Here is a 17,721-nt window from a genome sequence, read left to right as displayed (position 1 = left end):
GGGTGCTACCCGGCTGCGACCCGCATCGGCACCCTTATTACCGCAGTCCGTAACCCGGCATATTGCCGGATTGGTGACGCTGCCTGTGACGCGGCGGGGGCGGCACTGAGAGATCACATGATCTCCAAGCGCCACCCATCCATTCACTGTAAACGGGAAGCCGGGTCATGCGATCCGGCTCCCGTTTACACTGCACAGTTTGCCGGGCTGAACACGTGTTCAACCCTGCAAACTACCCGAGTTGGAATGCCGGGTCACTCGACCCGGATTATTCCAACTCTGCCCTTTTAAACCGAGCAGCAACACGGGTTATGCAGCTTCATGTGCAATAACCCGTGTTATATACTGGCGATGTAAAAGGGGTATTAATTTGGGTAAGGCCATCTGCAGTATTATATGATTGTACATTACTTTTAATATTGGGCCTAATTCAGACCTGATCACAGCAGCAAATCTGTTAGCTGATGGATAAAACCATGTGCACTGCAGGGGGGGCAGATATAACATTTGCAGAGAGTTTGATTTGGGTGGGTTATTTTGTTTCTGTGCAGGTTAAATACTGGCTGCTTTATTTTTACACTGCAAATTAGATTTCAGTTTGAACACACCACACCCAAATCTAGCTCTCTCTGCACATGTTACATCTGCCACACCTGCAGTGCACATGGTTTTGCCCAACTGCTAACACATTTGCTGCTGCGATCAGGTCTGAATTAGGCCCAATGTACAGGGCTCCGTATTAGTTGATACATAATAAATATAGGAGACTTCAAATAAAATAATAATGCAAATGTTCCCCACAGAACAATGAAATAGAGGAGAACCTCCGGGAAATATTACTATTTGGTTCATGCTAAAATAATTAACAAAACGTGCGGCATAATAAAAACATCTTCCCACCCCAACCTACAGATGTGTCCCCCTCTATTGATGCTGCGTTGTGTACGGCAACTCCCAGCACAACATGTAGCTTGAGTACACATGCTCCCGCTGCCAGTCACTCTGCCACAGCTGCGAGCGGTCAAAACAAAAACAGGGCAGGGCACATACATGTTTGTGGAATTTCTCCTTTAATACAAGTAAAAAACACAACGAGGAAGTTTTGTGATCTGCGCTTCGCCAAGAAACTAAAGTTCAGTGAGAATCACTCACTAAAATCTTTATATAGGAATCTTTTTTTTTTTTTTTTACCTGAATTTTTAAACAAAGCATTGTTATACAGCAAAATGTGATGGGGTATTATCCACGAGCATTCCCATCATAAGCAAGATACAGTTCTTAACCAACTACCGACAGCATGAAGTGATAAGAGATGCTAAAATTGTAAATTCTGCATCATACGTTTGTACAGAATATTTGTTTTAATGGGATGCAGTTAAAGATGCCGGCTGTCGGGATCCCAGCAGCCGAAACACCTGTCAGAATGCCGACGCTGGAATCTCAACAGGATCAGAAGACAGACGCCGGAATCCCTTCGTGACTGTAAAGGTGCATACACACGGAGAAATTTTTACTGAGTGTTTTCCCTTGAACTGGCAGTAGGAGATTTTGGGGTATATTCAATAAGAGTCGAATCCATTCCGACATGCAGTTGTCGGAATGGATCAGACAACCCCTATTCAATGGTCGTACACAGGGTCCTCTCCTGCCGCTGTCAGCGGCTGCAGATGGCGGCGGGGGTGAGCTGGGCAGCGGGGGGAGCAGAGATCTGCGGGAGGAGAAGGCTGCGGAGGGACATGTCTGCGGCAGCGGGGGAAGGTGATTCAGGGAGAGCGGTGCCTGGCCGGGGGAAGGCCAGGCACCTCTCTCCCTGCAGCGCCACCCCCCGCCGCTGCAAACATGTCTCCCCGCAGCCAGCTCCCCCCGCCAGCCGTCGATCTCAGCTCCCCCAGCCGCCCGCAGCACTGCTTGTCTCCTCACCTCAATCCGACTTGTTTTCAAGTCAGATTGAGTTTGTCGGAAAAGGGGGCCAAAACCTTTCGGATTTGGACCCATTTCCGACAGAAGCACGTGGATCGGCGGCTATTCCGCCAATCCACGTGTTTTCAACGAGTCGGAAATTCCCGACTTATCGGAAAAAATCAGCCCCTATTGAATAGGTCGGAACCCCTTCGGACCTATTTCTGTCGGAAGCTGCTGTCTTTCCGACAAGACGGCAGCTTCCGACAGTTATTGAATACACCCCTTTGACTAACTTTACCGGCGATTTTGGCTATGGGCAATTTTGGCTAACTCATTTAAGCAAGGGGATGCTTTTTCTTTTCCAGCGACCTAGCCAAAATTTACTTGCCTGCACAGTCTATTTCTAGCAGCGATAGCGACCTGGCGGGGACGCGCATCGCTATCGTTGGCTGTGTACACACAGAGCGATATGCACTAACTTTCTGAGCGATTTTGACTATATAGTCAAAATTGCTCAGCTATATCGCTCCGTGTGTATGGACCTTGAGTATTGTGGCTAGGTTAGGGTTAAGGCTGGGGGGAGAGGGTGTCAGGCGTAGGCACCCCGGGAGGTGCTAGGTTAAGGCTGCTGAGAGAGGGGTTAGGTACCACCGGGGGGAGGTTTGGTGTAGGCACTAATAGGGTTATGCTGCGGGAAAGGGGGGGGGGGGGGGGTTAGGTTTAGGCACCAGAGTGTGGAGATTAGGGTTAGGCTGCGGGAGAGAGGGGAACATACTCACCTCACCCCTGTCGGGATTTCACAAATTGGGATGATGGCGTCGGCATTGTGACTGCCGGCATCCCGCCTGGTGGTCAATAATGCTGCACCTGTTTTAATACAAGATGTCTAAACTGTTCCGAAATGTGGCTAAATATCAATATTTCACATTACTTAATTCTTATAAAAGGCAACTGGAAGGAAAGGTGTGGCACTTGTAACTCTAGATTAGCATATTTAGGTTATAGTAACTGGGGGAAGATGTAGCAAGCCTTGATGAGTGATAAAGTAGAGACGTTTCCCAAACCAACCAATCAGATTCTGTAATTTCAAAGACTGAGGCAGATGTATTAAACCTGGAGAAGTGATAAGTGCAAGGTGATAACGCACCAGCCAATCAGCTCCTAACTGTTAATTTATATATTGGAGCTAATTGGCTGGTGCTTTTTCACCTTGCACTTATTACTGCTTTATCACTTCTCCAGGGTGCCCACCGTGCTTGATAAATGACAATCAGAAGCAGTTTTTTTGCTTTGGGAAATTTCTCCACGTGATCACTCTTTAAGGCTTGATACATTTCCCTATGAAAGCATTAGCAGTAACAAACAGTGAGAGTTTAATTACTAAAGGTTGATTTCCATCAATTTTTATCTATTGAAAATCGATGGAAACTGATCTAAATTGATATTGCGTTTCAGGGGCTAAAACACACATTTACGAACATTTAAAAATTAATATAAAAAATGTCTGTTAGATAGGGGAGTTATAGCCCCTGAAACCCAACACAGATTCAGTTCAATAAAAACTGATGGATATCTATCTTTAGTAAATGAACCCCTAAGTGTGACATCCTCCATGGGCATGCTTCTAGACCGAACATCCGCTTGTAAAGCAGTAGAGACTATCATTGGCATAGAATGCCACCAGTATAAAGGTTCAGGTGTCTCTAACAAGAATACTCACGAAAGAGGTCTTTGGGTTGCGATGATGTAATCTGGTCTTCCATTTTTGTAAACAAGACGCGCGTTTGCTTGGACCCAAGCCCATCCACTCTCTTTAGTAAGAAGTCTGAATACAGTCATGCCACTCTCCCCAGTCTTGATCACTAGATTTTAAAAAAAGAAGTGTAAGTTAAGCAGGAATACAAAAGTTATATCAGTAGTTGCACATTTAAGATAATTTTTTTTAGGCCATGTTCATAAAGAGGATAATGTTCCCACTAGGAACAGTTTATTGTAGTCACTTCCTCCTAACTAATTTGTTTAGTTTTTCAGGACAACAAATAATAAGTCTGTATTATCTTTATGAGCTCACTTCACAATTCCACTCCCATAAAGGTCTTCGTTATTATATCAACACCTAGTAATTGTCCCTTTCATGGCTTTTTCTGCAGAACCGGCTGCATCATTGGCTATCGAGACCGTTGAATAACCCTCACATTTTGTAAAAGCTGTCTTAGGGAAGTACAGTAGATTTATCATGTTAAATGAGAGGTTAGGTTGGCATTAAACTACTGTCATATTAGATGGTTTCTGTCATTTTACCATTTTAACCACTTAACTGGCATGGTCGCATATGATACCCCCTTGCCTCCTCAGCCCCCTGCCTCCTCCATGTTCCCGGAATCGGCAGTAACATGGAGGTCTCTGCCCGCCAACATCACTGCCAAAATTGCACACCGGAATGATGTACAGCCGGCATTCTGGAGCACATGCTCCGAAGAAGCACAGTGTGGGAGAGGGGAATATCCTTCCTCTACCAGTGCATGTGCAGAGATCAGCTGCAGGGGGCAGCACTGCCCTGCACACTCTCCACTGCCATCTGCATGGGGAAGCAGCATATACCCATGGGAGTGGGGGATAACCCTAATGAGGGGAAATATAACCAGTGGGGGTGGGTGAAGATAAATATTTCACCAATTCTGGAGGGGGGGGTAAAATAATAATGAAAAAAACACCCTGGTCACAGGGTATTGGGCTCGGGGTTTAGAAAACTTTTTTTGCTACTAAAGCGCTGCGGCGGCTACTATTAGAATTTCAGTCCAGTGGAGGGTCTACTGCCAATGGGAGGTGCAAAACACCCCCTAGATATATATATTTTTTAATAAAATATTTCAATATTTCATTAAAAATACTTTCTAAACTTTATAAATAACTACAAATGACAATTTCTGAGCGGTTTATGGGGAGAAAATCGTCAGTTAAGTGCTTAAAAAGCGAAGTATCCTGTAAAATGGATTTCAGTATGATATAGAAAAGGCTCACTTAATAGTGAAAATGTACTTTCTCCTCCGTATTCTCCTCCGCTCACATGCATGTTCCATTAATTGTCAAGCAGATCTGTGAACTACGGGCAGCGGAGTGTCTACAACAAGGGGGATATTCAATTAGTTGTAAGGTTCAGATGGAACCTTGCGCACTACTATAATGCAGGTTATCGGTGAAGGAATTCTCACCCCATTCAGATGCAAGCAAAAATGAATGGAGGTTTATATTTCCTTAATTCCCCGCAATATGAGCCGCCGCGCATCACGCAAGGCTTTGAGGGAACCTTGCGCCTTCACTAAATCTTATGATGAATCTAATGGTGCAGTTCTCTGCAACAAGTGACCTGTAGTGTGTGCAAGTACTCTAGAGCACTGACGATTGCTTAGCACTAGCTGTCACCAGGGAAAGATACAGCTTGATGTAGCGTTTCAGATATAAAAAGGTTTAACTGCACTGACAATTGCACTCGTCGTGGCATTCTCTCTAGAATTATTGTTTGTTTTTTATGTTAGTTTTGTCTCTTTCTTCTACCTGTGGCATGATAATTTATATGGACTTGAATAGCTACATTTCTTTACAGGCTCTTGTTGCTTTTGATCAGCTATTAACACTGCACAGAGGAAGTAACCTACATTTAGTTGATGCCAGTCACTGTATATGAAAACCACTTGCAAACAGGAACAGCATAGGGAGTGGATCGATCCACCTGTCACTGCACTTTATCAGCCCCTGCTGCAGTGAGTGGTTCACAGTCAAATGCTTTAACGAATATGTAGATAATGCGTTATTATATTTAGCGGAGTGAACCTTTAAACCTTGTTCCTAATCCCACTGTTGCATGAAGTGACTTTACATGATTTCATCGGATTCATTTCAAAAATGTGTTCACGGAATATAAAAACAAAACAATCACACACAACAAACAAACTTGTTGTGATCCCTTTTTTAATGAGCATTTTCCTGCACAGACTCACCTAAGATCTCTTGAATGAGCGATTAATGGCTCAACCTGTTAAACCTTATAGAGGAGATTAATCGTCTGAAGTTCATGTCAGGTGACTAAATTGCAGCATTAGGAGATTGGAGGAGATCACCGCACTACAAAGTGATCTGTGTTTGGAGATACACAACCCAATAAAACTGCTTTTAAGACCTAGGCCAAAAGTGGGTGAACTCACCAGGGTCTCGACATACACAGACACGAATAATATTCACAAATATATAAAAGCACTCACTTCGGATGTGATTGTCTGCACAATACATCATATCTGCAGCATGAATGAACTGATAGCCGGTTCCTCTGACACACAACTCAGCTTCAGTGTACCCCAGCACAATACTTCCTCTGCAGAGAAATGAACGCACAAACAAAAATATTATTTCCCTTTTCTTTATCCAAATAAATCAAACAAAATACATTAGTGTGCACTAGCAAACGCTCTAGAATATGCGAGGGGGAGTCTTGGAGTGAAAAGTGTGCAAAACTGATAAAGTTATTCTAAGGATGCAACTGAAAAGAGACAATCCTACAGCAAATGCAGAGGGAGCCTAGATAGTAGTACTGCCCAAGCGGGAATCAAAAAACACTTATACAATATTGTTATGACAGGGAAACAGCCCCTCCAGCTGCGGGCCCCTTTAGTAGCTGCTCTCCCTGCTTCTATTGCAGCTCCACCTTTAGTATCCAGAATTACAATGGTAACAAAGACCCTATTTTTTTTTTATTCATTCTAATTTCTTTAAATATCAGAAATTACATTGAAAAAAAAAAAAGAAGAGAACAGAATGCTTATTTGGCTCTTACTTTGTGTCACACCCAATTGGGGTGAAGTCTAGCTTGTGCTTTGTTCTGAAGATGAAGTTTTTGGTTCGGATCTCCAGGATGGAAGGAGACTGCAGCGGAGTAGCCAGCGCGAAGAGCGCAAGCTGTGGGGGAATTAGCGATCCATCTTTCCCTTTCTTGTTCTGTCCATGAAGAAACTTTAGACGTCCTTGAAAATTCATAGCCTGAAGCACAATGTATGAGAACATACTCACTATTAAAAGAAACACTGTGAGGTTCACGAACAATAATTCTATTTAACCCATTTCCTGTCCAAAAAACTTGAATAGAAAAAAAAAAAAGCATACATAAGAAATGAAAAAATTATACACACACACATATGTATATTTTATACTTATATTTTTAGAGGAATAACCTGAACAATTTGGATTATCTGGCATTATATATATATATATATATATATATATATATAAAATGCCAGATAATCCAAATTGTACAGATTATTCCTCTTAAAATATAAGTACAAAATTGGATGTGTTTAAAAAAGCACAAATCCTAACTAATGACAAAACTGTGTGCTATTAAAAGTGTTTGTTAAGCCAGGGCTAGGCAACCTGTGGTGCTTCAGATGCTGCGGAACTACACATCCCACTTGTAAAGATGCAATATTATACTTAATACTTACATATGGTGACAAAATATCTGAAGTAAGTGTGGGTGAAAACCTCTGATCCAGTGACCATGATGTAGTATGGCTTAGAAAAAGACAGAGACCGACTCATGCCACACAAAAGCAAAGGTACAGTATTAGATTTTAGGAAAGATGACTTTGTAGGGATGGAAAAATGTGTAAGTGATTCTTTGGTCGAATAGAGGAATTTGAAAGGAGTGCAGGAGGTGGGAAAAATTAAAATGTGCAATACAATAGGCAACAAACCTTTGTATCAAAAGAGTTAGGAAACACACAAAGAAAAGGAGCCAACGTTATCTGCGAAATTAGCAGCAAGTCTTGTGAAAGCAAGAAAGATGGCCTTTAGGAAATATGAGCAGACACAGAATAATGACAAAGCGGTGTATCTTGCTTAGACAGAAAGAAGCTAAGAAGGTAATCAGAAGTGCAAAGGCACAAGCTGAGGAGAAAATGGCCCAGTGAGTAGGTAAAGGGAGTCAAAAACTATTTTTTAGTTATATACTATAAGTGAAAGGAGAATAAAAAAGCAGGAATAATTAGACTAAAGACAGTGTGGATGTTGAGGAGACAATGTCATAGCACATTATCTTAATTATTTTTGATCAATATTCACTACTGAAAGAAAGGGGAAGGGGCCACAGTTAAGTTGCAAGACCATTCATAAAAATGAGGTACATGAGAAGGTGCTAACAGAACTGTCAGAACTGACAGTGGATAAATCTATAGCCCAGATAGGATACTAAAAGAGAGTAAAGGGGTGCTGGTAACACCATTAACTAAATTATTCCACCAGCTAACTACAGGAATAATTCCAGAGGACTGGAAAAGAGCGAATGTAGTTTCACCACACAAAAGTGGAAGCAAGGAAGAGGCAAGCAACTACCAACCATTAAGCCTTACATCAGTAAGTTGGAAATTGCTTGAAGCACTCCTAAAAGAAAGAGTTGTAGAATAACTCAAATCCAGCAATTTACAGGATCCCAAACTGCATGGATTTACTGGGGGGAAATTTATTTATTAACAGTTTCTTATATAGCGCAGCAAATTCCGTTGCGCTTTGAGATCATGGAGATCATGTCAAACAAATATTATTGACTTTTTTGACTGGGAGACTATTGTAATAGACCCATAGGGAACCGTAAATGTAGCTTATCTAGACTTTAGTAAGGCTTTTGTCACTGTCCCACATCGCAGACTGTTAAAAAAAAAAAACTTGAAAGCTTGGGATTGAATTGTAAGGGGGGAATTTAATTAGCAAACTAATTTATCTCCCAGGGCTATTCAATTAGCCCAGAAGCCAAGAGTTAATGAGGATTTTTTTTTTTTTACCAGCCTCAGTGATTAAAAAAAAAATCCTGATAACTAACAGGTTAACAGGTGCCGCAACATTCCGTGAAGTTTTCACTAAGCCTGTGTGTTAATATGTGTTAATTCCCATTAATAGGCTAATTTAATGGGTGTCAACAAGGCTGTCAAGTGAAAAAGGGAGTCAATTGAATAGCCATGGACGTTAAAGCCAGAGGCTAGCGCCCTTTTTCACCCATGGAAACTATTCACGGACAATTGTATACCCCCTTATTATTGTTGGAAATGAGAAGGTTGCAGAATAGGAAACAGAGGGTTTAGTAAATGGTGTACATTCACAGGAGGGAAAGGTTACTAGTGGAGTACCCCAGGGATATGTACTTGGACCAGTGCTCTTTAATAGCTTTATTAGTGACATTGCAAATGGTACTGAAGGGCAAGTATGCCTTTTTGCAGATGACACAAAATATGCAAGAGGGTAGACAAACCAGGAGGGGTAAAACAAATAACTGCTGATCTAGGTAGACTAGAGGAATGGTCAAGAGCATGGCAACTACAGGTTAATGCTAAAAAAAAAAGCAAAATCATTCACTGGAGTCTCAACAATCTAAAGGCGAAATATAGTATTAGTGGCACTATAATTGAAAACTACGGAAGAGGAAAGGAATTTAGGAGCCACCATTTCAGATGACTTTAAGGCAGGTAAGCAATGTAACAAAGCAATAAGAAAGGCAAGTAAGATGCTTCATTGCACAGGGGGAGGAATAAGTAGCAGAAAAAATTGAGTAATAATGCTACTGTATAGGTAGGTCATTGGTATGGCCTCATCTAGAATACAGTGTTCAGTTATGGAGGCCATGGGGTATATGCAATTCCGGCCGAATTGCGTCAATTTTTCGCCCGTTTTTTAATTCGACCGTCGAATTCCAGCAGGTGGGTGCCGGAATTTGACATATTCAATAAGAAACAAATTCGCCAGTCCCGCTGTCGAAAAACGGCCGATTTGACGGATTTTGATTAGATTTTTAAAAATGTAAAAAAAAACGGGAAAAAAGGGGGGAAAAAAAAACCAAAAAAGTTGCGTGGGGTCCCCCCTCCTAAGCATAACCAGCCTCGGGCTCTTTGAGCCGGTCCTGGTTGCCAAAATACGGGGAAAAAAATGACAGGGGATCCCCCGTATTTTAACAACCAGCACCGGGCTCTGCGCCTGGTCCTGGTGCAAAAAATATGGGGGACAAAAAGAGTAGGGGTCCCCCGTATTTTTTGGACCAGCACCGGGCTCCACTAGCTGGACAGATAATGCCACAGCCGGGGGTCACTTTTATACAGCGCCCTGCGGCCGTGGCATTAAATACCCAACTAGTCACCCCTGGCCGGGGTACCCTGGAGGAGTGGGGACCCCCTCCATCAAGGGTCCCCCCCAGCCACCCAAGGGCCAGGAGTGAAGCCCAAGGCTGTCCCCCCCATCCAAGGGCTGCGGATGGGGGGCTGATAGCCTTGAGTAAAATACCCGAATATTGGTTTTTCCAGAAGAACTACAAGTCCCAGCAAGCCTCCCCCGCAAGCTGGTACTTGGAGAACCACAAGTACCAGCATGCGGGTGGAAAAACGGGCCCGCTGGTACCTGTAGTTCTACTGGAAAAAAAATACCCAAATAAAAACAGGAGACACACACCGTGAAAGTAAAAGTTTATTTCATACATGCCGCAACATACATACTTACCTATGTTGACCCGCCGACTGCCACGTCTCCAATGTCGCCGACGATCCGGGGGACCCGTGAATAAAATTATACTCGCCTCAATCCAGTGTCCTGTGATTTGTAATCCACGTACTTGGCAAAACAAAAAAAAGAATACCCGGACCACACGGACTGAAAGGGGTCCAATGTTTACACATGGGACCCCTTTCCCCGAATGCAGAGACCCCCCGTGACTCCTGTCACAGAAAGGTCCCTTCAGCCAATCAGGAAGCGCCACTTCGTGGCACTCTCTTGATTGGCTGTATGCGCGTCGGAGCTGTCAGACGTGCATCGCACAGCCCCCTCCATTATCTTCAATGGTGGGAACTTTGCGGTCAGCTGTGAGGTCACCCGCGGTCAGCGGCTGACCGCGGGTAACCCCACCGCTGACCGCAAAGTTCCCACCATTGAAACTAATGGAGGGAGCTGTGCGATGCGCTGTCTGCCAGCTCAGACGCGCAAAGCCAATCAGGAGAGTGCCACGAAGTGGCGCTTACTGATTGGCTGAAGGGACCTTTCTGTGACAGGAGTCATGGAGGGTCTCTGCATTCGTGGAAAGGGGTCCCATGTGTAAACATTGGACCCCTTTCAATCCGTGTGGTCCGGGTATTCTTTTTTTTGTTTTGCCAAGTACGTGGATTACAAATCACAGGACACTGGATTGAGGTGAGTATAATTTTATTCACGGGTACCCCGGATCGTCGGCGACATTGGAGACGTGGCAGTCGGCGGGTCAACATAGGTAAGTATGTATGTGTCGGCATGTATGAAATAAACTTTTACTTTCACGGTGTGTGTCTCCTGTTTTTATTTGGGTATTTTTTTCCCAGTAGAACTACAGGTACCAGCGGGCCCGTTTTTCCACCCGCATGCTGGTACTTGTGGTTCTCCAAGTACCAGCTTGCGGGGGAGGCTTGCTGGGACTTGTAGTTCTTCTGGAAAAACCAATATTCGTGCATTTTACTCAAGGCTATCAGCCCCCCATCCGCAGCCCTTGGATGGGGGGGGGGGGGGGGGGGACAGCCTCGGGCTTCACCCCTGGCCCTTGGGTGGCTGGGGGACCCCTTGATTGAAGGGGTCCCCACTCCTCCAGGGTACCCCGGCCAGGGGTGACTAGTTGGGTATTTAATGCCACGGCCGCAGGGCGCTGTATAAAAGTGACCCCCGGCTGTGTCATTATCTGTCCAGCTAGTGGAGCCCGGTGCTGGTCCAAAAAATACGAGGGACCCCTACTCTTTTTGTCCCCCGTATTTTTTGCACCAGGACCAGGCGCAGAGCCCGGTGCTGGTTGTTAAAATACGGGGGATCCAGTCATTTTTCCCCCCGTATTTTGGCAACCAGGACCGGCTCAAAGAGCCCGAGGCTGGTTATGCTTAGGAGGGGGGACCCCACGCAATTTTTTTTCGTTTTTTTTTTTTACATTTTTTCCATTAAAAAAAGAAATAAAAAAAATAATATTTTTAAAAATATATAAATAATACTTGTGCCTCCTAAATAGACAAACCAAGTACCTAATCCCTTCTAATATAAATAGATATGCTATTACCAGTAAAAAAAACACTAAAAAAAACATGTTTTAATTTTTTTTTATTAGATTCCGCCAGCAAAGTGTGGCGGATTGAAAATGACGAATTTACTGTCTAAAAGCACTGTTGTCGAATTTACAATCTTCAATTGAATATACTTTTGTCGAAATGCCGCATTTGTACCATTGCAGAAATGTCGAATTTGACAAATGTCGAATTTCAAAAAGTCGAATTTGGAATGGCCGTTTTTTTGACGAAAAGTACTGTATTGCATTGTCGAATATTTTTTTTTGGCGATAATGTCCCGTTTTTCGACATTTTCGGGAATTCGACCGCAATTGCATATACCCCCATATCTCCAGAAGGATATAAATAGATTACAGACTGTACAAAGAAGAGCAACTATAATGGTGCATGGCTTACATCACACAAAACATAACAGGAAAGACTAAAAGATCTTAATATGTATAGTTTGGAGCAGAGAAGGGAAAGGGGGGACACAATAGAAACTTTCAAATACGGTATACTGTTACAAGTTGTTAAACAAGGTCCAGGAGGGAAACATTCTTCAAAGGAAGAGAAGTATCAGAACACAAGGACATGCACTGAAACTGGAGGGAGGGAGGTTCAGGGGAAATTTTAAGAAAAATGACTTCACAGAAAGTGTAGTGGATAAGTGGAATAGCCTCCCATCAGAGGTGGTAGAGACTAATACAGGAGAGCAATTGAAACATGCTTGGGATAGGCATTAGGAAATCCTTACAAATAACTAAGAATTTAATAGGGGTTGAGGTAACAATAAGGATAAAAAAAGTGCCGACTAGATGGGCCAAGTGGTTCTCATCTGCTAGGTTTCTATGTCTATATCAGCATGCCCTGCTGCAGTTTTGCTGTTATGGCATGCTAAAACTGTGGCACGGTATGCTGGGATGTGTAGTTCCACATCTGGGATGTGTAGTTCCACATCAACTAGAGGGCCACAGGATGCCTACCCCTGTGATAAGTTATTCCACAGAAGAAAAACAAAAGCAGTTTTCAATTATATAAAACCTCCAGAAAGGGAAACAAATGCAATAAAGAAAAGTCTAAAAATGTAAATAAAACAAAAAAGTGCTGTAAAGAATAACAACCAATGTTTGTTTTCTTTTGATTCATCTGGACTAATTATAATAGAAGCACAGTAATCAGTAATGGTTATGCTATTAAATAAGCTTTAAAATAGATACCATTTTATTGATAAATATCACTGTATGAAATTGTGTAACAGGCACCAGTCTTTGAACCAGTTTTGGTAGACAACAATGCCTGTAAATCATCTACACGGGTGCTATAAATTAAGCAAACACCCCCCATCACATGCCTATGTGCCTGATAGAAAGGGGCAATTTACCAAGAACCCGGAAGAGTTATCCAGCAGACACCGCAGTCTGCAGACAAAGTTTCTTTCCATGAAGGAGGAATTCTCAGGAGGGAGCTGCTCCGGGTTGTAGCATGATGGTATAATTGAGAAGTCATTGTCATCTGTAGGGAAAGTATAAAGATTCCATTCCACTGTATGTTTTAATGCAACTACATGATTATGTCAATTAAACAAACTATTCATTTTGTCCAGCTATATGAAACTGAAAGGGCTTAAATTTAAAGCAGGCATCTTAGGTACTGTGCACCTTTCTTATAGAGTCCCACCATAAACATCACATTACCTGCCTGATCTACAAAGAGGTGTGCACAATAATACATAATAATTATATTAAAATGAAATGTAGAAATCCCACTATGCGTGCACTAATTTCTAACACCATCTTCCCTATAACACCAGTTTGTATTTTATGCCGTTCGCGGGAGAACTGAATATTTATGGCAGATATTTAAAGTAATTAAGAGGTTTCCAAATTTCATCCTCAAGGCACCTTTAACAGTCCACATGCTAGGGATATCTATGCTTGAGCACATGTGATCAAATGCTACCTGTGTCAATTTGATTTAACCATCTGTGCGCAATCATGGATATCCCTAAAACCTGAACTGTTAGGGAGCCATGAGGACTGCAGTAATTATTTTTGGACTAGTTGCCTTATAACCCCTTTCTTTTTCATAGCTGTCATTCTCCTCAGTGGCATTACATTGGTGAAAGGGGTAACTAAAAGGAAGCATCAAGATTTTTTTTTCAAATTTATTATGAAAATTGCCACAAAAGCATTTCAACTGGCCACTACCACAAAACGAGCGCCCATAAAAATACTTTCACAGCTTTATTTTCTATTTAGGTAACACCATTGTACTTCTGTACCACTGTACACAAAGCTCAGGAGCCTAATAAATAAAGGATACTAACGTCTAAAGCATAAATCATTGCATCAACTCTGGGATACATATGAATTCCCGACTGACGGGATGCCAGTGGTCATATGACACACACCAGCATGCCAATGCAGAGAATCCACACAGGGGTGGGTAACTATGGTTACCCTCCCCACTTACTCCCCCCAGCTGACAGCTGGGAAGCCGAACGCTGGTATCCTGAATTGATCCCCATCAACTGGTAGATGTCTGATACAATGCACGCAATTTACTTGTATTTATCATTAACAACCAGATCAGAAGTTGTGAATCTGTCCTGAAGCAAAGTACAGATGTGTCCACATGTCGCTTTGCCCAAATTGTACTAAATAGCCGCATTTGGTGCCAAATAGACTTTGAAACTTAACCACGGCAAGTGTTCCACCAGAGACTTTTTCTCAATCTAACTACAATGCACGGGTACCTTGATTACTGGTGCTGGCATTTCATGTACTGTGTGCGACTGAGACTAAAGTTACTGTTTTCCGATACATCGTGCCACGTGTCATTATGCTTAATTCCTTTGTGACAAAAGTACTAATTTTGTGTAACGAGTACGTGGAGGACCTTTGTATACATATACAGTACATTGCATATAAGATACAAAAGTATAAATCGGTACCCACGGGGGAATCATATAATTTGTGCTATATAGCGCAGACACATCTGTAGAATTCTGCGCACCACTGGGGAACATCAAACCAACAACCGTCTCTTTAACAGGCAATGTCTTATCCAAGCTCCAGAGAATTTTCACTACTGGATCAAGAAATGTCTCTATGGTGGTCATTCCGAGTTGTTCGCTCGGTAATTTTCTTCGCATCGCAGCGATTTTCCGCTAATTGCGCATGCGCAATGTTCGCACTGCGACAAGTAAATTTGCTATGCAGTTAGGAATTTTACTCACGGCATTACGAGGTTTTTTCTTCGTTCTGGTGATCGTAATGTGATTGACAGGAAGTGGGTGTTTCTGGGCGGAAACTGGCCGTTTTATGGGTGTGTGTGAAAAAACGCTGCCGTTTCTGGGAAAAACGCGGGAGTGTCTGAAGAAACGGGGGAGTGTCTGCGCGAACGCTGGGTGTGTTTGTGACGTCAAACCAGGAACGAAACTGACTGAACTGATCGCAGTGTAGGAGTAAGTCTCGAGCTACTCAGAAACTGCTAAGAAGTGTCTATTCGCAATTCTGCTAATCTTTCGTTCGCAATTTTACTATGCTAAGATTCACTCCCAGTAGGCAGCGGCTTAGCGTGTGCAAAGCTGCTAAAAGCAGCTTGCGAGCGAACAACTCGGAATGAGGGCCTATGTTCCAAACACGTTTTCAATCCTCCTTCCTGGCGGTGTGTCTCACTTTGCACATATGTAGTCCACACTCATCCCAAAAATGAAAGAAAGGATATTATAGTGAAGTACGTTTTAATCCATAAACAATAATTTAAAAACCAGTCAATACACTTCACAACATAAATATCCACCACAAATAATACAGCATTCGTACCAGATTATGTGGGGTGTCAATCTTGCCCACCCTAAAACAACATACGATATTCCACTACCCTCCCGGGTTAAAATGGGGTACCGGATCAGATGCTGGGCTGGATACTCCTGAGTCCCCTACACGAATACTGGCAGGCAGTCTGATCACCAACGCGTTTCTGCTCCCCTTGGAGCCTTTTTCAAGGTGTGTCACCTTGAAAAAGGCTCCAAGGGGAGCAGAAACGCGTTGGTGATCAGACTGCCTGCCAGTATTCGTGTAGGGGACTCAGGAGTATCCAGCCCAGCATCTGATCCGGTACCCCATTTTAACCCGGGAGGGTAGTGGAATATCGTATGCTGTTTTAGGGTGGGCACGATTGACACCCCACATAATCTGGTACGAATGCTGTATTATTAGTGGTGGATATTTATGTGGTCAAGTGTATTGACTGGTTTTTAAATTATTGTTTATGGATTAAAACGTACTTCTCTATAATATCTTTTCTTTCATTTTTGGGATGAGTGTGGACTACATATGTGCAAAGTGAGACACACTGCCAGAAAGGAGGATTGAAAACGTGTTTGGAACAGAGACATTTCTTGATCCAGTAGTGAAAATTCTCTGGAGATTGGATAAGACATTGCCTGTTAAAGAGACGGTTGTTGGTTTGATGTTCCCCAGTGGTGCGCAGAATCACTAATACTAGACTTTGTGAACTATCCTTTGTGGGTGAGGGTAACCACCCCAGTGTTTTTAGCTGCACCATTGTTTGAAGCGCTAATTTTTAAAAAAAAATTGTAACATCTGTAGAATTACTTAAAAGCTTCTGTAGCATAGAAAATATACCACTTAAATAGTTTTGTTGGAAAATGGATAATGTATACATGTCTTAACAAAATGTGTAGCATATTCTTTTTCTTCATTTACATAGAATAAATATAGAGTACCATTTGTAGTGAAAGCAGAATTTGTTCTGCAATTTGTATTTTTCATGACCAAAAAATGCCTAAACAAGCTCCCCACATAACTAACAGACATTCAGTAACTGTAAGCAAGAGCTACCTAACAAAAATATTTATCCAGCTTAATACACACTAAATTCCAGACTAATATATCTAAAAGGAACATTAAAGCCTGTAATCTATTTAATCAATGACAAACAGAGAGTTGTTACCAAACATGTACTGATAAAAGTCTACATGGCACCAAATCAATTACACTTAAGGATAGAGGGAGTAGAAATAGAAGTGTATGGTAAGGGTTGGGGATTCCCTGTCCACACACACCAACATGTCCATCTTTGGCAGCAGAGGGATTCTACAATACTGATTAGGGAACCCCTATATGCCAATCTTCAGAACAGCTTTAAATATTAAGTGTGACCATTTCATCCCAATTACATGCTCACATCGAGATATGTTCCTGACATCATACTTTCAGCACATTGGCTCTAAATGGTCACAAGATCAGTCACAGGAGCGTCTGCCATACAAACCAGTTTAGATAAGGCGCAAGACAGTTTTTGCCACTGAGAAAGGGGAACAGGGTTCTAGCTTATTTTTCTCACCAGCAGTAAGTGTGTGACATAATATGCCCCGATTGTACGTGTCTGATTGCTGGGCGGTATGGTACATAAGCGCACACTGCAATTAGGCTTTTATTCAGGCAATAACATTTGATTCTTCCAAACTGCATGACAGATATGCTTTAACTCAAGACTAACTAGCTTTTATTCTTTCATAATCATTCACAATGAAAGACATAAGATACAGGCTGAAAGCATAAGAACACAGTAAACACAGAACTATATTTTAACTGCCCATGAGCTCATTCTGTGCAAACAGCCAATTAAATAATTAAGAGATTAAATGAAGGGAGTGGCTGTGTATAATTACCCACCTTTCAGTCTTTACAATACAGCTAGTACACAGATA

General features: G+C 42.4%; 1 protein-coding gene across 1 annotated transcript in view; it reads right to left on the bottom strand.

Moving 5' to 3' along the window:
- The window catches only part of AHR (aryl hydrocarbon receptor), a 229,663-nt gene that overhangs the window by 30,880 nt on the left and 181,062 nt on the right, over positions 1-17,721 (bottom strand). The window contains exons 6-9 of the mRNA XM_063921737.1: positions 13,363-13,493; positions 6,731-6,933; positions 6,162-6,271; positions 3,623-3,764 (exon numbers count right to left, since the gene is read on the bottom strand). Of these exons, the coding sequence (XP_063777807.1) occupies positions 3,623-3,764; positions 6,162-6,271; positions 6,731-6,933; positions 13,363-13,493 (586 nt within the window). The remainder of the gene's footprint in view (positions 1-3,622; positions 3,765-6,161; positions 6,272-6,730; positions 6,934-13,362; positions 13,494-17,721) is intronic.

This window comes from Pseudophryne corroboree, chromosome 5 (assembly GCF_028390025.1).
Source record: "Pseudophryne corroboree isolate aPseCor3 chromosome 5, aPseCor3.hap2, whole genome shotgun sequence".
Lineage (NCBI taxonomy): Eukaryota > Metazoa > Chordata > Amphibia > Anura > Myobatrachidae > Pseudophryne > Pseudophryne corroboree.
This window is presented reverse-complemented; position numbering and strand designations above follow the sequence as displayed.